The 20275-nt window shown below is 50.1% G+C and overlaps 1 protein-coding gene and 7 non-coding genes across 8 annotated transcripts; 6 read left to right on the top strand and 2 right to left on the bottom strand.

Annotated features, from left to right (window-relative positions):
* Positions 1 to 936: 936 nt before the first annotated feature.
* Trnay-gua lies at positions 937 to 1030 on the top strand. The gene is made up of 2 exons: positions 937 to 973; positions 995 to 1030. It is a non-coding gene; the product is annotated as a tRNA-Tyr (tRNA).
* A 753-nt stretch (positions 1031 to 1783) lies between these two features.
* Positions 1784 to 1872, bottom strand: Trnay-gua. Its single transcript is given in 2 exon segments — positions 1784 to 1819; positions 1836 to 1872. It is a non-coding gene; the product is annotated as a tRNA-Tyr (tRNA).
* Positions 1873 to 2952: 1080 nt separating this feature from the next.
* On the top strand, positions 2953 to 3069 carry LOC115070163. The gene has a single exon (XR_003849366.1). It is a non-coding gene; the product is annotated as a small nucleolar RNA SNORD22 (small nucleolar RNA).
* Positions 3070 to 5900: 2831 nt separating this feature from the next.
* Positions 5901 to 5988, top strand: Trnay-gua. Its single transcript is given in 2 exon segments — positions 5901 to 5937; positions 5953 to 5988. It is a non-coding gene; the product is annotated as a tRNA-Tyr (tRNA).
* Positions 5989 to 6458: 470 nt separating this feature from the next.
* Positions 6459 to 9312, top strand: Abt1 (activator of basal transcription 1). Its single transcript, XM_008831855.2, has 4 exons — positions 6459 to 6523; positions 6600 to 7012; positions 7412 to 7614; positions 7749 to 9312. The coding sequence occupies exons 1-4, from the start codon at positions 6459 to 6461 to the stop codon at positions 8109 to 8111; spliced, it is 1044 nt and encodes a 347-aa protein (XP_008830077.2). The 3' UTR covers positions 8112 to 9312.
* A 7412-nt stretch (positions 9313 to 16724) lies between these two features.
* Trnav-aac lies at positions 16725 to 16797 on the top strand. The gene has a single exon. It is a non-coding gene; the product is annotated as a tRNA-Val (tRNA).
* A 375-nt stretch (positions 16798 to 17172) lies between these two features.
* Trnaa-agc lies at positions 17173 to 17245 on the top strand. Its single transcript has one exon. It is a non-coding gene; the product is annotated as a tRNA-Ala (tRNA).
* Positions 17246 to 20174: 2929 nt separating this feature from the next.
* On the bottom strand, positions 20175 to 20248 carry Trnai-aau. Its single transcript has one exon. It is a non-coding gene; the product is annotated as a tRNA-Ile (tRNA).
* Positions 20249 to 20275: the final 27 nt, after the last annotated feature.

The raw sequence follows: 20275 nt of genomic DNA, 5'->3' as shown, positions 1-20275 counted from the left end.
AAAACACCTACAGCAGAGGCCAAGACCTGACTGCAGGCTCCTGTGCTGTGCCTGTGCCGGGCCCTGGTGCACCAGGACTTCCCCTGACCCGTAGACTGCCCTGCAAGCCTACTCCTCTCTTTATTGATTGCAGTCAGAGCTGACAAACAGTGGACTGCTTTCTGTGGGAAGAAGCTCCCTGCAGAGGAGATTTCAAAACTCAGATGCTGAAACTGTGTGTGGAAACCTACGGTTCATCTCCCGGCCAGCCTTGCCAGATTCCCACCACTGCTTGGGTTCTTTCTCCCTGCGGGACCTAACTTACTCATTTTTCCTTCTATTTTTAACTCTTTCCGGGGACTCTATGACCAGTGTACGGATGGAGTTGATTCACTCTTTGGTTCCCAGATCCATCCCCTGGGCTCCAGGGAGACTAACCTGGAGGTGCTTGGTCTGCTGAAATTTCCGTCTCATCTGGGAGCTTGGGTTTCCAGCAACACTAGTTTAGGTGTTGCATTTCCAACCTCTCGGTTTTCAGAGGTGAGCGAAGATGAGAAATACCTTAGAATCCATGCTGCAGTTTTGACAGTTGTTAACTCACCGTTTCGACTTTCAGGAGGAAGAATCCCCAGGGTACAGAAATGCTTTGGACCTTGCTGTGCACAACCCAGGATCCTCTTCTCCAACTACCCTGTCCTTACTGTGACCATATCCTTTTCTCAGCCAACCCAGATGATTTTGAGAGAGAAAGGCACAGTTATCAGAACAGCACCGGGGGCACTGGGGACATTCACTCCATCTATAGTAAAAACTTCATATATATGTAAACTCATGAAACTACCAACATCATTATATACAATATTTTTAGTGTCTGAGAAATTTACTTTTAAAATTTTCAATACCTGAAAATAGAGATAGTCAGGATATGTACTATTATTAGAAGAGAGACGCACGTGCCCTTCGGTAGCTCAGTTGGTAGAGCGGAGGACTGTAGAGGAGTCACCGTCCCATGGACATCCTTAGGTCGCTGGTTCGAATCCGGCTCGGAGGACATGCGTTTTTATGCGCAAAAACAGATCAGGCCAAGGTTAGAAGTCCAAATTGGAACGTTTGCACATAAATACGTACAGTTCAAACTTAAAGTTGCATTCTTAAGACGTGTTGCTACGTTTTTAGGCCTTTCCAGGGTTTCCTCCCTCCTCCACCTAGTGACCCCCAGACTACACCACAGCCAGCGCTGGGCGAGGTCAGGGGCGCCGGAACTCCAGGGCGCCCGTCTCCATGGCCGCCTTCTCACTACGTGAGGGTGTCTGCGCCACGGCCTGTGGCCCGCGCTCTATAGGCACTTCCCTGGAGGATTCCGAGTCCCTTTCAAGCACACCCCAAGCAAACGTCGCTCCCCACACCCCACACAGCCAGCCAGAGTCAGCCCCTCTGCACCGCGTGCTCACGCAGCCCAGATGCGTTCTCGCCCAGGCCTCAGCGGGTGCAGTTAGGCATGGGTTGGAGGGGACCGGGTCCTGCCTGCGCCTCCTCCACGCTGGGGGTGCAGACCAGGGATGGAGACGGGGAGATGGGGACCGGGGATGGGGAACGGGGATGGGGACCTGGGATGGGGATTAGGGATGGGGCATTTTTCTGTCACTGGAAGCTGAGCTGGCTGAGTACTTGCTCGGTTCCTTAGGATCGCTTTTCTCTTCTGATTTCTAGAGTTGGTGTGGATTCAGATGACATTGATCATTGATCACTGTATTCTTTAAAAACCCTGGAATGCAGCTCAGGACCTTTTCAAAAATTAACTCATTCCTTCGAGCCGGATTCGAACCAGCGACCTAAGGATGACCACTAGCAAGCACCTACAGTCCTCCGCTCTACCAACTGAGCTATCGAAGGGAGCTAAGAGCGCCACCCTTGGGATTCATTAAATCACCCAGAAGTTTGTTCTGCCCACACTCCAATCTTTGATTTAAGGAACTAGAAAATCTAAGATTGGCCTAGTCATAATGCAAGTGTTTAAGGACAAGTTAAGATGTTGCGAGCTTCAGAGACAACACAGCGCCACCCCCGAGGCTGCACTTTCCCCAGGGTGCTGGCCTGTCCTCTCCTTTATCAACAGTGAAAATGACGCCTACCATTCCGAAGTCCACCAGGGGAAACACTGATTCTCCCTGCGGAGGAGTAAGGCAAACCAGGGCTAGACACAGAACTTGAGCGGCCTTGGCATGCCTTGAGTTGCTGAGTGCTCCATGTTCCCTTGCAGCGCTGTAGTGGGGCCAACAAATAAAACACGAGGCGCACACTTCAAACAGTATTTAATCATTCCATTTTCCAATCATGCTGTCATGTTGCCTAACAAGCACCCAGGCTGGCTCTCAGCTTCCGAATGCCTGAGGACCGGTGGGAAACTCAGGAAGCCACCCAGGTTCATGGTATTTACCAATTTTGAAGTTTATGATGCATAATTTTTATTTTGGTTTATTCTTTAGAAAAGGCATAGGGTGTCCCGAACCGCGGGACACCTCTACCGTGGGACGACGAGTGAGGGTCCTAGAAGAAATGAACAAACAAGGAACACGAAGAAAGGAAGCAAGACAGTGTTAGCTCCGTTTATTGAGCACACACAGCATATTTTTATAGCAGGGTTAGGGCGGGGGAGTGGAAGGCGGGGATAGAAGAAGAAGAAAGGCTCTCATGGAATTTTCCACTAAGGGCTGGTTGCCAAAGTAGGGCAGAGGGGGTTTTTCTAAGAAGGCATGTGGTTAGGCGAGATAAGGAAGTTGCCTGAGTAGGGCGAGGGGCCAGGGCAGGGCTGAGGCGAAAAAACATGTTTTCTTTTGAAAGGATCGTTAAGTTTTTCTTTTATGCTATGGCTGGCAATTATTAAACGGTTTCTGGCAATAGGGCTCATATAACATTTACGGAAAATGTTTCCGATGTTCGTCTATAAAAGACCACATTAAAATTAAAGTTCTCTCCTGGAGAAGAAGCACGCACACGGACGTCCTGATACCTGCTCTGCCCCGGAGCTTGTGGAGGTGAACTCACTGGGGCTGGCTGCAAGAGGAAATTAGTTTCCAAAGGAACGAGGAGTTAGTAGCTTCCAGCTTGGAAGGCAGGAGCCCCTCCCTTCCGATCAGCCTCCTGCTCAGATGCCGGGTCTCTGCTGCTGTTTCTAGGCCGCACTTGCTGCCTTCCCACATACAATTTATCCAAAGTTTACTTTTCCACTGAAATCTTGACTGGGTGCAACGATCCTAGTGAGCGAGTTCCGGCCAGCGCTCCAGTCCTGGCCTTCTGGGGACTCCTCTTGGGCTGTGACCCTTAGGTGACCCCTCCATCCCGGCTCTGGACCTCATCCTACAGAAAGGACCCCTCCCCATGACAACTAGTGCGTTTGGCGACTGGCTAGCCGCTCTCCCCTTGCATTGTGGTTTGGGGTGTCTGTTTCTGCGCCCCAGCGGGGAGCCCACGAGAGGTTTTCTTCACCGGGGTCTGTAGTCACAGGTGCTGGACAAACTGATGGCTGGAGGCGGCAACTCCCGCAGCGCGAGGTGGCCGCCAAGGTCCAGAGTTCTGCCAGGAGCAGAGCTGCAGGGAGAGGCGGGGTCTGAGGGAGGCCAGAAGGAGCAGGGACCGCGGGGGAGCACCGGAAAGTCACCGAGCGAGCATAGCAGCACAAACAGAGCGGGGCGGAGACACAGAGGCGCGGCCTCCATCCTCCCGCCACAGCGCCGGGGCGGGATGCGCCGCGGGTCCCACGGCGTCCCCTTCCTGACAGACGTCTCCACCCCTGTTCCCCTCCCGCGTCCCCATGCCGGGTCTCCATCCCCAGCCGGGAGGAGGCGCAGAACGCATCTGGGCTGCGTGCGCTCGCGGTGCAGAGGGGCTGACTCTGGCTGGCTGTGTGGGGTGTGGGGAGCGACGTTTGCTTGGGGTGTGCTTGAAAGGGACTCGGAATCCTCCAGGGAAGTGCCTATAGAGCGCGGGCCACAGGCCGTGGCGCAGACACCCTCACGTAGTGAGAAGGCGGCCTTGGAGCCGGGCGCCCGGGGCTCTGCACAGGTCAGGGGCGCCGTTAACTCGGCCCACGCTGCCTGTGGTCTGTGGTCTGGGGCGGGGGGTGGGGGGGGTGTCACTCAGTGGAGGAGGGAGGAAACCCTGGATTTGTCACTGGACAGCGAGACGCGGTCGAGGGACTCCAGGTGAGATAATCCCCGGGTGGGGGGTGGTGGGGGGGAGCTTTCAGGTACGAGTTTCACAATTTCAAAAAAGCACGCAAGACTCGCTCGCACGCGATTGTGGCTTTATGCTAAGCATAAAACATGCACAAGAACTAAGTATACTACATGCACATGAACTACATTAGTTTCGGGTTAACAATTACCGTCAAAACACTTATTTTTCGAGCTGGACTCAAACCAGCAACCTAAGGTTGGCCGGAAACAGAGACCTACAGTTCTCCGGTCTACCAACTGAGCTATCAAAGGGACGCAGAGCGGGTTCTCTACTGATTTATGAAATAGCTGGTGTTTAGGCGACCGGAACCGGCCGGATCATCTTGCACTGTTCATGTGTTGACTACACAGTTAGGGATGGCTGAGGCCCGCTATCCATCTCTGAGTGGCTTAATTAAGGACCTTGACCACCTCACGGCGGTGGTCGGAGTTACTTCTTTGTGGCAGGGTCTCTTTCCAGTAAGGGGACAAGCTTGTTAAAAGCCATCCTTGGGGCAGCTTAGTCTATTACAACTGGCTGCATTAGACAACGTACTGAAAACAAGAATATATGGGGCAACTGTGCCGAGCATGTTTCCCCAAGGGGAAAGGACTGGAAGCCAGTCAGCCTCCTGACGTCACAGCGTTGCTTCTTCGAGGTTTCGGTTACCAAGCCACTTGACTGTCTGATACCCAGTTGCAGCATCTGGCCCCCAGTACTCCTGGCGGCACTGTTTTAACCCCTTCATTCCAGTTTCCCCTCTGTTGCGAGCTATTAGTATAAGCACAGCCATTATGTACATTGAGCTATGGCTAGGCAGGCTGGCTTGTTTACTTTATAACCTTTCACCTTGACTCAAGAGTTTGTATTTTGCATACCAGTACCGAATTGTTCTTCCAAGTCAGGAGGAATGAAAACAGCTGTTGAAGCTAATTGAGTTAAGCAACGGTGGCGATCTCTGATGTTCTACTGTATAAAAACAATGAGCTAAAATAAACTGGGGCTGCAGGCTCTACTGACAGTTCTCTCAAATATCTTTTGTCTCTTGTTTTTCTTTCATCCTTACTCCCCCTTTCAGGTGCTGTTCGTCTAAGGCCAGCTGGCACCAGCACCCCTCAACATCCATTCCCAGTGTAACATGTGGGCAACTAGTAATGGTCGCCATGGGCCCCTTTCTCTCACTGCCTACCGTGAGCTATCTCTTGCTCAACATCTATAGGCCCTGCTGTGCTGACCAGTCTACTGAGCGCCTCGTCTCTATCAAAGTGAACAAAAGTGATAGTGATAGCGTAGATAGACCACAGGGTTCAAGACTCATCCTAAAGCAGAGTTCACAAGGGAAACACGGCTTGTTCTTTCCGAAGAGTGAGGAAAACCAAGGATAGGCACAAATGCACTAGACACAAAACTTGAGAGGCCTTTGTGTTGAACTCAGTGGCCCATGTTCTCTTACACCACTGTAGTGGGGCCAATAACCCTCACAGCTCAAACTTACTCCACTTTTTAGGTATGCTGCCTTCCTTGCCTAACAAGCACCTCTTGATAGACTACAATAACACTTGTAGTTTTACTAATGAGGTCAATCCTAGACTTTTCTAGTTCCTTAAATCACTTCCCTGTAGTTGTGTTTTTCAAATAAACTGGAGTGGGACAAAACAAACTTCTGGGTGATTTAATGAATCCCAAGGGTTGTATCTCTCTAACTCCCTTCGATAGCTCAGTTGGTAGAGCGGAGGACTGTAGGTGTTTGTCGTGGTCATCCTTAGGTCGCTGGTTCGAATCCGGCTCGAAGGAGTTACCTTTTGAAGAGGTCATAAGCTGCAGTAATCAATGTCATCTGAATCCACACCACACCATGACTTTGCACCCTCATTAACGGTTCTCAAGTAGCCCAGTCTGGACTGCAACTCTCCTTCGTCCAGCTGACAGTGGCCTGCACATTAGTTATTCCAAGCGCACAGGGTGTGGCTACCACAAGATTCCCTCGCGCCCCCACCCCAGCTCCATGACGTCATTCTCTGTGGCCCTCTGACGTCAGCCTCCCCTTCAGAAGAGTCCAGGAGGTCTACAGTGAGCTAGGAAACCCGCCCACTAGAGCTCAGACAGCCAAGGCTGGACCCTCTACGGAGGCTCGCCTGCTCTGTCCTTCGAGTGTGCTCGCTGATGGGTGGATGTGACGTCGGGCCCCAGGGCTCGGTGCGCCGCTCTGACCACGCGAGAACTGGCCGGTGGGGTTCGCGAGCAGGTAACCCGGCGGCGTGGGGATGGCGCCCCCTGGCGGCTGTTGTGCGGCTGCGCGAGCGGAGCGCTCGTCTGATTCCATCAAAGCGTAACAGAAATTAGCCCACCGAGGCCAAACAGCGCCTAAATTTAAATATTCACACTCAATTACAATGTTATTAAAGGCGCCCCCCCATTCCGCCCCCCTCGCTCTTCCAGTCGCTCATCAGAGCCCTGGCCACGCCCCTCACCGCAGACCGGCGCACAGGATGTGCGTCATCCGACGCCGGCAGCTTTACGGCTGTCGTGCAGCACTCATCCGCCATCGTGGAAGCCTTGGAGTCGGAGGCGGCGATGGAGGGAGACGCGCGAGCAGCTACAGAGTGGAGTGCGGAGCCGGGAGACGCGGAGGAGCCCGAGGACGCGGAGGATCCTGGGGACCCGGGGGACGCGGGGGACGTGGCCCGCAGCAGCAAGAAGAGGGTGGTACCGGGAATCGTGTACCTGGGCCACGTCCCGCCGCGCTTCCGGCCTCTGCAAGTCCGCAACCTGCTCAGCGCCTACGGGGAAGTGGGGCGCGTGTTCTTCCAGGCAGAGGGTAAGTGCGGGGCCTGGTAGAGGCTTACGGAGGGCTCCCTACTTGTTCCCTCCGGAGCGGGGAGGGGAGCATGGGGGGGGGTGTTAGCGAGTGTGCATTAGGTGCTAAGTTATCCCTGAAACGATGCTTGGCTAGACTTCCCGACCTCTGTCACCTCTTTACACGCACTGACGAACTGGGGGTGGCGGCCGGTGCGGATCTTGGGTCGTGTCCAGGGAGTTGTCATTTGAAGAAAGGCGTGCGTTAGAGGAGAAGCTGCACCCTACACAGGGTTTTCTCTTCACCAGCGACTGTAAGGTGGCCCCTCGGCTGACAGGTGTGTCCATTGTGGCCAGACGAGGTGTGCCCCAGAGATGCTGCCTCGACCTCCTTGACCCGGATGATCTCTTTGGCTTGCAGACCGGTTTGTCAAACGCAAAAAGAAGAAAGCAGCAGCGGCCTCGGGAGGGAAGAAAGGCTCCAAATACAGCAAGGACTATACTGAAGGCTGGGTGGAGTTCCGGGACAAGCGCGTAGCCAAGCGGGTGGCGGCCAGTCTACACAACACACCTATGGGCGCCCGCAGGCGCAGCCCCTTCCGTTATGATCTGTGGAACCTCAAGGTGAGGACTTAGCCTTTTCTGCCACACTTCCGTGCCCTCCATCCCCATGAGTTGAAATGGTTCTCTTCAGCTCCCAGTTTCTTCACTCTTTTGCTCTTCCGTATCCTGACCTGTTTTTATTTTCCTGCCCACAGTATTTGCATCGCTTTACTTGGTCCCACCTCAGCGAACACCTTGCCTTTGAGCGCCAGGTGCGCCGGCAGCGCCTAAGAGCAGAGGTCGCCCAGGCAAAGCGAGAGACTGACTTCTATCTTCGAAGTGTAGACCGGGGACAACGCTTCCTTGCTACTGATGGGGATCCTGCCCGCCCGAAAGGCTCCTGGGCATTTGCTCAGCGCCCCACTGAGCAGGAGCTGAGGGCCCGGAAGGCAGCACGGCCAGGAGGGCGGGAACGAGCCCGCCTGGCGACTGCACAGGACCAGGCCCGCTCCAACCGAGGGCTTCTTGCCAGGATCTTTGGCGCCCCACCGCCTGCAGAGGGCAAAGAGGAACCGTAGCTGGGCAGGGACTCCTGATGGAAGAGGAAGCCCCATGTACCTACTAGCCCTGCTGTGTTCTGGTTTATCTCCTGCAGAGTGTAACTAATTGCTCAGATGTTTCCTGTGTTCCTCAGACCAAGAGTCTGGTGAAAGTCCAGAAATGGAAGTTGTGTGGGCAGCCTCTACTGCAGTGGACCAAATCCCGCAGTGCCTGGCTGAGGACCTTACAGTGCTACCACAGTTGCTGGTTGGATCTTGTTTTTCTTGGTCACTGGCCTCTTTTCCTGGTAATCCTATTCTCTGGCTCCAGGAACGGCCTTACTTTCCCAAGTGAGGACCGCTAGTCCACGCACCTTTTAGAATGATCGGCATTGATCAGGACAGCAACAACATCCTTTGTACTTAGAAGAAATGGAGAGTTGTTGGTTTAGTGGATTCGGACTGGGTTAAGAGCTTCTGAATATATTTATAGAAAATAAAAGAATTACTTTTATATGCTTTCAGTTTCTAGATGGAAGTCATTGGGTTGGATTCCAGACCACATGTGCTACTCAACTAGTGACCCAGCACTTGTCTCTTTATGTTGATATAGGCTTCACTAAGTTGCTCAGGCTGGCCTCAGACTCCCTCTGTAGGCCTGGCAAGCCTTGGCCTTGCAATCCTCCTGATTCAGTCTCCCAAGTAGCTGGGATTACAGGCCATTGCCACCAAGCCCAGCTTCACCATCCCAAAATGTATTTAGTCTTCCTTTTGTCTGCAGTATAAATTCGTTACCTTGAAAAGATGTTTATAAGTAGCATGAACCCTGTCTTCTAAAGTGTTGCACTGTTTGGCATATGTCATTTGTACGTAAGCGTGTGGTGGGAGAGACAAGAAATTCACTACCAGTTGTTGAAAAAATGAGTTTCTACCTGTGCATTAGCTCTTCATGGATCCTTCTATCTGCCTTTCCAGTCACACCCCCCACCCCCCACCCCTCACAAGGTCAAGTGCATTCTCCTTCAAGATTAGAGCAATGCTGAGGCCATGCTGACTTCTGCAAAGGTAGCTGCTCTGCTTCCGTGGCGCGTGAGCACTGTTCTGGAGTGACACTCCTGCCGATTCATGGACACTTACTGTCTGTTGCTCTGGTAAATGGTACAAAGAATGAGATCGAACTTCATTTGACTTCTAAGGGTTCTCCATTTGTTTGGTAAATAAACATTCAGCAAATCTTTGAGTTACTGTGGGAAGAAGTAAGATGCTGTTATCAATGACTTTGTTTTATGAAAAGCTAAATATCTGTCCTGCACTTTACTTGTGACTTTTAATTGCACAACCAACTTGGACAGTGCTACCTTGTTACAGAGTAACAATGGCATGGCTGGAGTGCTGCTGGCTGGAGCTCACATAGAAAAAAAGGCAGAGTTAAGATCTTTACTTGGGTCTGTTTCTAAACCCACTCTCTCCACAAGTCTCCATGAACAATAGTAAGAGCAGAGAGTGAAAACTAAGAAGACATTGATCAATCTGTGGTTACACAGAGAATGAACAGAGCGTGATAGTAAAACATTGAAAACAGCAGCTGTGGGGCTGGTGAGATGGCTCTGCTGGTATAAGTGTTTGCCACCCTGAGTTCTGTCCCCAGGACCCACATAGTGAAAGGAGAGAGCTGACTCCTGCAAGTTGTCCTCTGACCCCACATGCACACTAAATACCCAAACCAAAAGGGAGAAGAAAATGCCAGCTATTACTGTTGATGCTTTAACAAGCCTGGGGACGATGAGATTTCAATTCACAGAAAACTGATTTCTAAAGTTGGAATTTAGGGCTCCTGCCTTGCCCTGCGGAGGAAGGTGGAGCCCGCTGTCAAGTGCCTTAAGGTCTGGGCACTGTGACTGCCTGCCTTGGACATCAGAGGTGAGGGAGCTAGCTTGTTTATGTCTCACAGCATCTGTGGGGTGGGTGTCACAGCCACACTTAGATGACCTGACTTAGGTGGTTGTGTGTGGTGCACCAGGACTTTGGTTCCCATCACTGCTGATTCTCAATATGCCACACAGCTGTGGATTAACTTCTGTGTGGTTGTCTGGAAACCTAACTGGCCTGGTGTGCCGTGTGAGAGAGGGCACTCTCATTTTACTTTAGGTCTGGAGAAGTGGGGTACAGCATTCCTCCTTTCCAGCAGGAAAGTGATTTTATTTCCAACCTCTATATCCTAGCTGTGGAGGAGGTGGACCCGTGACAGCTCTGAAGACAGTTTGAGTCATCACTCCTGGGTGTCCTCAAGGCAGATGAGGAGCGCGGTACAGACCTCACAGTGTGAGGGAATTACACTACAGAACATGGCCTTGGCTTGCAGAGCTGCAAGGGGGAGAGGTCTGTCTGCTGTTCCTCAGGATCTCCATTTCCTGGTTTTAACACTTGGAGCTATTGCTGACAGCTTCCTAGGGCCTGGTCTGTGGGCTCTTTCACAAATCCTGTAAGCCCCGTACCCTAACTGCTTCTGACTACTGGCTTCATGAGAAGTTCACACCGGTGGCACGGGTGGTGGGAAAGGCCTTTCTGTCTGTGCCAGCAAGCTTTCCTCTCCATTGGTGTACTGGGTGCTGCCTTCACCTGGGAGAACTGCTTCTCTACCAGCTGGAGCTGGCCCCGCTGACTGTCAGCATCGTCATTAACTGACACACCCAGCCCCAACTCTGCCCCCAAAGATATAACAGCCATTTCAATAAAAAATGGGGGGAATCCTAAAATCAGAAATGAAATTCTGTATCAGGCAGCAGCACAGCCACACAGAGGAACTAAAAGCCTATTCAAGAATCAGAACGCCACCCCGTCCAAGGTGGCCACTGCTCTTCCATATGAACGTCTGGCTGGGGATAGTATAGGACAGCTCTCCTGTGAGCCACCTTTGCCACAAGTGAGCCCTGATGCTGCAGACATTTGTTACTTGTCCATCACTCATGCAGATGTTTAATATGGTTGGCTGCAGATGTGAGAGCGCTGCCCTGAGGGACGTCCAGTGGAACGGGAGACGGCCGAACAAGCAGCAGCTTGCGGCAGTGTGAGGAACATCACAACTGTAGCGAGCCCTCTGCCACAGGGCAGGAAGGAACACAAACTGATCCAGAGAGAATGACTAGCAGATCAGGGTGTTTTCTGTTGCTTATTTACTGATTTTGAGATAGGGTCTGTGCAGCCCTGTTTGACTTGGACTTCCCTGTCTAACCCAGGATGGTCTAACTCACAGCATTCCCCCCTCAGCCTCCTATGGTCAGATACCAGGCAGGTGCCACCACACCGATTCAGTTATTCCATTTGTTCACACAAGTCTGAGTCCTGGTTTCTTTTCTGGATATTAAAACTCTAAAAATCTTCAAATATGCTCATTCCAGTTTCCTCCTAGTGAGGTTAAGGGGTCGAAGTTGTCAGAAAATTGAACTGAGGCTCCAAGATTGATGGTTGAGGGCCAGCAAGACTCAGCCTCAGGTAAAGGCACCTGCTACCAAGCCTGTTGATGTGATTTTGGTCCCTGGAAACCACATGGTGGAAGGAGAGAATCAAGTCCCACGGTTCTCTGACTTCCACACATGCAGTGGCCCCTTCCCCAATAAGTAAATGAAAAAGGTTTTAAAAAGGAGGTCTGTGTTCTCTCAGCTGGGAAGCTGGGGGCCAGGGAAGGGCAGATGAATGGGAGGGAGGCCAGTGGGTATGAACACATGGAGAAGGTTGATCATATGAAAGTTTAGGAACCTCATAAAGACCAGTTCAGCTGATGATACTTCAGGAGAGAACCACATAAGGAGGGCTGGTGGTGCAGTGGACGGTGTGCCTGGCTCTGGACCAGAGGACTTCAGGCTGGGCTTTGGATACAGCTTTGGGGAGAGTACTTACCCAGCATGAACATGGCCCTGGCATCAATCCTAACTTTTAAGCTTCCCCGTTTTCTGAAAAGACTTGTGTTCTAGTATGTGTAATCTACTGATAAAAAGAAAATCTTTAGCTTATTTCTGAGAAATTCCTCGTCAAACGCCATTATAGCCTGTATTAGATCACTGCAAACTGAGACTTTGGTGGGTGGGAAAGGTGAGAGGGTCTAGAAAGGTTTACAAGGGAAAAGAAGAATCTGGCTCAAGTCTACCAATAGACTGTCCCCCCTATTTTGCATGAAAAGTTCATTTAAGAACTCTTGGCTTTGTTTTAACGGTACCCCCAATAACGAACACAAAACCAGCAGCTGGTCTCCCTAGATTTTCTCTGTTCACGTTCATGTGGAAACAAGCTGCAGTAGCGTCATACCCATCAGAGAGGCTTAAGAGGGAAGGCAGCCCGCACACAATGGGTGCTCCTGAGAGATGAGAGCCTCCTGAGGGATGAGAGCCTCCTGAGGGAAGAGAGCCTCCTGAGGGAAGAGAGCCTCCTGAGGGATGAGAGCCTCCTGAGGGATGAGAGCCTCCTGAGGGAAGAGGCTGCTGTAGTGAGTTTCTGTCCAGTCACTGCGGGCTGAAGTGGGATCAGCTGGGGGAACAAGCCGCACTTGACCTACCTGTCAATTACTGTGGGTCTCCACCCTACTGTGCTCCATGCTCATTCTAGGCCTGCCTTCTGGACTCCCACAGTAGGAGTTGGGTCATGGACTCTTGGGACTTGTCCTTAAAGAGGTACACATGCCTTGTCTTAAGAAGATCACTGAGGTGCACCTAGCCCAGGAAGGGAGACCAAAGCTCAGGTCTGCAAGGAGGGTCTGCTCTCTTCTGGCTGCTTTGTGGCCTTGTAGAACAGCATAGCTCACGTTTTCTTTAAAAGCTTGGAAGAGGAGACATGCTCCTGGGTCGAAATCCAGAGGTCAGTGACACCACTCAGGCAGCCCACTAGCATCTTTTAATAATTCTCTTGTGGCCTGAGGAGGGTCAGAGCATCTGTTCATGTGCATTGACGCTCTCTTCTGCTTTCAGAGGCTCAGCACCAGACCTCCTGTTACAATTACACCTCGCTCCATCTTGGGATGTCTCATAGGCAGTCACTGCCTCACCTGTTGACAATGGACCATCTGAACAGCAGGACCTCTGAACATTCCCTGGATGTTGACAGTCCTGAAGTTACTTCCCCATTTCTTGGGAGATACCAGATCAATCCGCTCTTCAGCCTGAAATTGCAGAGGGAAACTAGGTGTCACCTACTGAGTGGTGATAACCCGTAATAAAATGCAGCCTCCCCTGTTACCCTGCACCCTGCTTTAGACCCACTGTTCTGTCCCCAGACCTGCTTCATGCCTCTCGTCTTTGTACCTTAGAGGCTGGCTAAAGATGACATTACTCCTTCTTAGACTGTCATGTTTAGCAAAGGTGACAAGTGACCCCAATTCTCCAAGCCCTCTGTTTCTGACCCCCCTTCCCCACCTCACCTCCACTGTACATAGCCCTGTGGTCTAGCCTCACCCCCTTCCTAGCCTCACCTCAGTTTTATGATGGATTTTTGTTTGTTTTTGAGATAGGGTCTTCCTGCAGCCCCAGCTGGACTGGAACTCACTATATAGACCAGGATGGCCTTAGTCTCACAGAGATCTGCCTGCTCTTGCCTCCCGAGTGCTGGGATTAAAGTTGTGCACCACTATGCCTGGCGAGAAGGAAATAATTTTGATTCTCCTGAAAAGTGAACAAACCTCTGGTTGCATCCTTAAACCTGTTTGTGAGAGAACTGTGGAAATGTACATTTCTGGATGTCTCTATTGACATCATTTCCTTCTTGATGAACTAAGTTTGCACACACACAAATGAATCCATCTTGAATACCCACACTAGAACTTTCAGATTTGGAAGTTAAAGCTCCACCAATATCCTAATTGAAAAGCAAGCAAGGTTGTTGCATTCAACTTAAAAGCTCAGGGAAACATGTACCCTTCTTATTTTAACTTTTCATTTCTTCTTTTTTTTTTTAGATTAATGTAATGCAGTATTCCAAATTGTCCTAGGAACTGGCAGTGTAGACCAAGCTGGCCTTGAATGTGCCCCAATTCTCCATGCCAAAAAACTAATTCTGTTTTATAGAACAATGTGCTAATTGTCCTTAAATTGGAAATAAAGCCAATTGAGATCATTATTTTCTTATTTTTGTGGTTCCATTTATTTTTGGACAGGGTCTCACTGTGAAGCCCAGACTGATCTCAAACTTCAGCTCCTCCTGCCTCAGTCTCCCTAGTTCTTGGAATGCAGATCTGTATGGTGGAATAGGGGAAGCCAATGAGGGAGGCCAGCTCCCTTTCTGACCAGGTTCTTGGTCTCCTCAACAAAAGAATTCGTAACAGACACAGGAGACCAGCACACAAATATTTGTGTTTAGACAGTTCAAGTGCACGCTGGTTGAATGTCAACTCCAAGTATGGAATGAGGACCCCCAAACATTGCAGAACCAACAGATTAAGTTAGCTGCAGCATCAGCCCCTTGTCCTAGCATTTCTAGGACATGCTAGCATGTTAGAACAAGGTATGCGAAAAGGATTTTTAAAAATTCCATTTACAAGCTGGGCGTGGTGGCGCAGCCTTTAATCCCAGTAATAGGGAGGCAGAGGCAGGCGGATCTCTGTGAGTTCGAGGCCAGCCTGGTCTACACAGTGAGTTCCAGGACAGCTGGGGCTACAAGGAGACCCTGTCTCAAAAAGACAAAAAAAAAAATCCATTTACAGTAGCCACAAAAAGACATAAAAATTCACGTACAATAGCTACAAAGAGAGAAGACAGAAAGGTCCATTTACAATAGTACAGAAAAGAATCTACTTACGATGACAAAAAGACAGAAAATTCACTATAATAGCTACAAAAAGAAAAGAAATAATCAGGTGAAAGGGCTGCATGCTGAAAAACAGAATACTGACAAGAGAAATCATGGAAACAACCAAAGACTCCAGATAATGAAAGCAATTTCATCATACTATCAGCTAAAAATACATACATCACAAAGCTATAGTAATCTAGAGAGTATGGTACTGGTATTAAAAACATTGTGAGGGGGCTAGAGAGATGGCTCAGTGGTTAAGAGCACTGGCTTCTCTCGCAGATTTTCCCAGAACCCACATGATGGCTAATGATCATTCATGACTCCAGTTCCAGGATATCTGATGCCAGCATTGCATGACACAGGTACTTTTATATACATGCAGGCAAGATACTCAAAATTAAAATGAGGGCAAAAAAAAGACACATGTAGACCAACAAAATGGGACAGAGTCCAGAAATGAATCTAAGTACCCATATTCAATTTAAGACACAGCTGGGTGGGGTGGCTCATGCCTGCAATCCCACAGGACTCAGGAGGCTGACCAGAACTGAGTGGAGTTCAACATGGGCTATGTAGTGAGTTCCATGCCGGCCTCAGCTACAAGGTGAAACTTTGTCTCATAAACCAAAACCAAAATGGGTTGGAGAGATTGCCCAGTATTTAAGAACAGTTACTGCTCTTCCAGAGGATGAGGATTCATTTCCTAGCATCCGATGCCCCCTTCTGGCATCCATGGACAATGCACACAAGTGGTCTACATACATACACTCAGGCATGCACACATACCTAAAATAAGTAAATGCTTTAAACACAAAGCAAAAAGAAAAAACAAAACCAAAAAATCTCTGAAGGAAAAAAATACTAGGACAGACTAGAAAAAGAAAGTGATAACTCACTAGATATATACATGCACAAGAATGCAATTGGGTCCATTACTCACACACATGCAAATAGCAAGAGGATTAAAGACTTCAGTGTGAGACCTGAAAGCATACACTTGCTACAAGATGCAGGAGAACGTGCTGTGGTCAGTCTGGCTGTGAGTTCTGATGCGTATCAGAAGGACCAGCTACAAAAGCAAAGACAAACACAGAGGTCGCTGGAAGCCACAGGCTTCTACCCGGTGGAGATAGTCAGCACAGTGAGGAGGCGGCCTTCGGGGTCCAAAAACCTAAGAATCACAAACAGCTCCATAGCCAGGAAAAACCTGATGGAATGGGTAGAGGATTGGAACCAGGTCTGTGAAAATGTAGCCAATATAAGCTGTCACCAGGGAAATGCAAATCAAAGCCACAATGAGGCTCACCTCATTCCCCTCAGAAGGCCGAACTCAATGAGAGAACAGAGTGGGTGTTGAGGTGTTGGGGGGAGAGGATGCTCTCCCCCTCTATGTAAATTAGTATGGCAAATCCTATAGAAATAAAAAATAGAGCCACAGAGCTTTAGCACTACTGGGCACATAGCCACAGTAATGGATCAGCGTAGTAGAGCCTCGGCTCAGCAGAATTACTCCCAATAAACAGGATTCAGAATTAAGCACAGGATGAAGAAGCAGTAGACACACGGATCGCTATTTGCAGTGTACAGAGTCCCCGCACTTGCAACAACTGGCATGAAGCTGAGGACACGGGGCTGAGAGAGGTAAAACGGCCACAGAAACGTGAAACCCGCGTTTTACTTAAAATGTGGAATCTCAGAATGAAACTGGAGAGTAGTGCGGGGGTCACCAAGGGTGGGGGATGCTGTGGGACCTTTATTGCCTTGATTACCTTGATTAACAGGTCCACGATATGTATAGGCATGTATAGGCATCATGCGTGCCAGACAAGACCAGAATGAATATTCACAATCAAGGAGAGAGCATTTTTCATGGCTGTTTCCGTAGTGTAGTGGTCATCACGCTCGCCTAACACGCGAGAGGTCCCCGGTTCGAAACCGGGCGGAAACAGTGATCCTTTTGGTTTTGTTTCTAATCCTCGGTCTCCCTTGAGCACCACCACCCTCTTTCAGCGTGTAGGCCACAACAAAGACAATTCCCCCTATGTCGAGCAAGTGCAGCCCTGCCCATGCTCCTGCCTCATGGAATTTGGTGACACCAAAGTTTGCCAGCGCCCACTTTCTTCTGGCTCCCTTTCTCTTCGTCTTGCAGAGAAATCCCTTTGAGCTCTGCCCTGGGGCTTTTGAGGAAAAGGAGATGAGGGGACACTGGGCTCTGCCTTTCGGATCTTGACAGTCAGTGCACCCTGGACCCTGGACGCAGCAGATAACGGTGTGGACCAGTACCGACTGCACAGTCAATAAAGGAGCTCAACTGTGGTAGGAAGGGGGATTAGCTCAAGTGGTAGAGCGCTCGCTTAGCATGCGAGAGGTAGTGGGATCGACGCCCACATCCTCCAGCTTCCGTCCTTGGCCTTGAACCTGGTTGGGAACTTCTTGCGGACTTTTACTTAATGAACCAGAGGTTCTGTGGGGATGCATCTCCTGCCTTTTGCTCTGCTCCAGCTCACCCGCCCACTGTCTGGTTCATTTCACACGTGCGTATAAACGACTCAGCTGAGTCTTCCACACACCGAATCACAATCCCTTCTGCGCCAACAGGTGGAGATTTCCCCTCAAACCTCCGCACTGCGTCCGCACAGGGAGGACCTCGCCGCCTCTCTGGACTCTCCTCCTGCTCCATCTCCTCCCCTGCTCTGCTCTGGAGCCCCGCGGGGACCAAGCTCCACCTTCGGCATCTCGGGGCGTGGCTCCCCTTCCCACTAGGCCCGGCTTCCCATTTCTAGGCTCTGTGGAAACTGACAACCTTTTCCTCAAACGTCGCAACCAGTCGTGAAGCACCTGCCGCTCCTACCGGGTTCTTTCAGGGCGTCTCGGGCGTCGTGTTCCCGTCCTCCTCCCCTCGTGTGTTTTCCACGTGCGATTCTCCTGCACTGCGCCGTGGGTCTTAGGCGGGAATTCCCGCATCTGCGCCGCCTCTTCCTCCCCGCGCTCTCCAGGCAGCGCCGCCCAGGGCGCATCTCAATCTGTCCCTGGACCACCTTCTGGCCTCTTACTCTTCCTGGGTTTCGTCTGCGGTTTGGCTTTGCTGTTGGCTGTTCTCTCAGTCAATGTGTATGTGCACGGTGTGCGTGGCACCTTCGCAGGAGCACAATGTCTGTCTTGGATGTAAAACCAGAGCCCCCACCCTTCAGAAGGTGTTTCCGTAGTGTAGTGGTTATCACGCTCGCCTCACACGCGAGAAGTCCCCGGTTCGAAACAGCGATGTTTTCCCCTGCCTTTTTAAAAACAAAATTGACAAGCTAAACAATCCATCAATGCTAGACACTCAGACATCCAAGGACGCAAAACAGGAGATTCACTCCAGAAGTATTTCCCTCCACAGTAAGGTAAAGAGATTGATAGATGCTTTAGATAGACTAGATGATGATAGATAGATAGATAGATAGATAGATAGATAGATAGATAGATAGATAGATCATAGATACATAGGCAGATATATAGATGCTAGATAGACACTATACATTAATACATGGTTCTGTCTTGAGATCCTCAGGTCAGGACTGGAGTATGAGCTGACCGCCAAGCTGCCTTCCCTGGATGGTTACTGCGGCCTGCAAACTGAAATTCCACTACAGAAGGCCCTGACTGCTTTTCTTCTGCATGTGTCAGCAGAAAGCTAAGATTCCATAAACAGTACTTCTAGAAACATCCATTATAACTTGCTCTGATCACTCAGCTTCTGAGAATCTCTACAGCGGTCCCTTTGATGCTCTGGTATGGAGAGGGCTCACTCTTATCGACTACAGGAGTGGGAATTCCCATCACTCAGCGGATTTCCCTGACTGTATGTATTGGCCATGCTCTGCCCTCCACCGCCATCACAGTTCTGGAGCATTTAGGGCCACTTTGAGCCTCAGGGACACTCAGAGAAGTGGATTGCCATTTACTGCTTATCTGCCCTAAAGACACTGTTTAGGGAAAGCCTGCCTCCTACTTGTGAGCCCAAAGACACACTTCTTTCTGTCTGCACACTCATCAGATTTACTGTGTAGAGTTTTAACACTGTGTTACAAGTATGTTCAGGGTCACAAAGGCAGAGACCGCCACCACTCCAGTTAAAGCATCTCGGTAAGGCAAGTGCTCAGAAGGCTGCACTACTCACAACAGAGAGAGGGAGAGACAACCACATATGGCATATGGCAAGCATTTATCCTAACCCTAATGCAGTAGTACTGTCTTTTCCCATCGACTGGGGTCCGACCTCACAGTCTTTCCCAGTTGGCTAAGAATTAGTTCAAAAGAAGAAAAGGGGAAGGGGGGCAGGGTAGAAGGAGGGGGAAGGGCTCATCCCCCACCCTACTGCCAGACCATCAACTCCTGGAATGAACCAGGGCTCTTTTTTTATTTTCTTTCATAACAAAAAGTTGTATAGAGTGTGTTAGGGGCGGTCAGAAAGTAGAATTTTTTTGTCATAAAAGTTTTTATAGGGTGGGGAGGGGTGATTAAAACATTAGAATTCCTTGTAAAATGTTTTATACTGTTTGAAGGAACAGACTAATGTTTGATGTTTTTTAAAAATTGCATTACAATCATCTCGATATTTGCCTTTTATACTACAATGAGGAAGACCACCAGGACACCAGGACACCTGCATTCATGTCAAAGCAGTGCCTGGCTCTGTAGGAGCTCTAGAGGGACAGAACTCCACCTCAGAAAACTGTCAGGGCAGATTTCTCCCAGAGGATGGTCTGGGCCTCAGGAAGCAGCTGGACAGTCATGAGTGAAAGGCTTGGTGTTCTGAGAGACATTCCTTGGTCCAGTATCTCTAGAGTCAAGTGTGAGAAGGAAGGAGAGGGAGCAAAGGAAGAGGCAGAGCCAAGGACCGGGGTTGCCCTGGGAGGCCTTGCCTAGCCATCTCCTGCTCCACACAGCTCTGCAGGAAGCAAGTGGGTGCAGAGGTGGAAACCCATCTGGGGAGACTGTGTGGCTGGGCGATGGACACCGGATGTGCAATGGTGGAAACTGCTCTTTTTCACTCTGCTTCCAGGCTGGTTTCCTCCTGGGTTCTGGGTTCCACATGCATGTCCCAGGACACTAAACCACAGACAGACTGCAGTTATAGGGTCTGTCAAAGGAGATGATGACCTTGAGGGTGTATGCCTTAGATGGCAGTTCTAGAAGAATAGATGTAAATTCGAGCTTCTCTTCTCTTTCAGGCTTGTTATTTTGTTTGCTCGTTTTTGTTTTTTGTTTGGTTTTGGGGTTTTTGTTTTTGTTTTGTTTGTTTAATTGCAGACTCTGTACATTTAAAATGAGAATACCACATGGCCCGTACGGGGATCGAACCCGCGACCTTGGCGTTATTAGCACCACGCTCTAACCAACTGAGCTAACCGGCCACACGGTCGCTCTTTGTCCTTCTTCCT

The sequence above is a fragment of the Nannospalax galili genome, unplaced genomic scaffold (assembly GCF_000622305.1).
Source record: "Nannospalax galili isolate Female #2095 unplaced genomic scaffold, S.galili_v1.0 scaffold456, whole genome shotgun sequence".
NCBI lineage: Eukaryota > Metazoa > Chordata > Mammalia > Rodentia > Spalacidae > Nannospalax > Nannospalax galili.
The sequence above is the reverse complement of the archived record's forward strand: the minus strand, read 5'-3'. Positions and strand labels throughout refer to the sequence as shown.

Coding starts and splice junctions, on each gene's coding strand:
- Abt1 (XM_008831855.2), top strand. CDS start 6,459: ATGGCGCCCCCTGGCGGCTGTTGTGCGGCTGCGCGAGCGGAGCGCTCG. Junction 6,524..6,599: donor TCGTCTGATTCCATCAAAGC/GTAACAGAAATT, acceptor ATGTTATTAAAG/GCGCCCCCCCATTCCGCCCC. Junction 7,615..7,748: donor ATGATCTGTGGAACCTCAAG/GTGAGGACTTAG, acceptor TCCTGCCCACAG/TATTTGCATCGCTTTACTTG.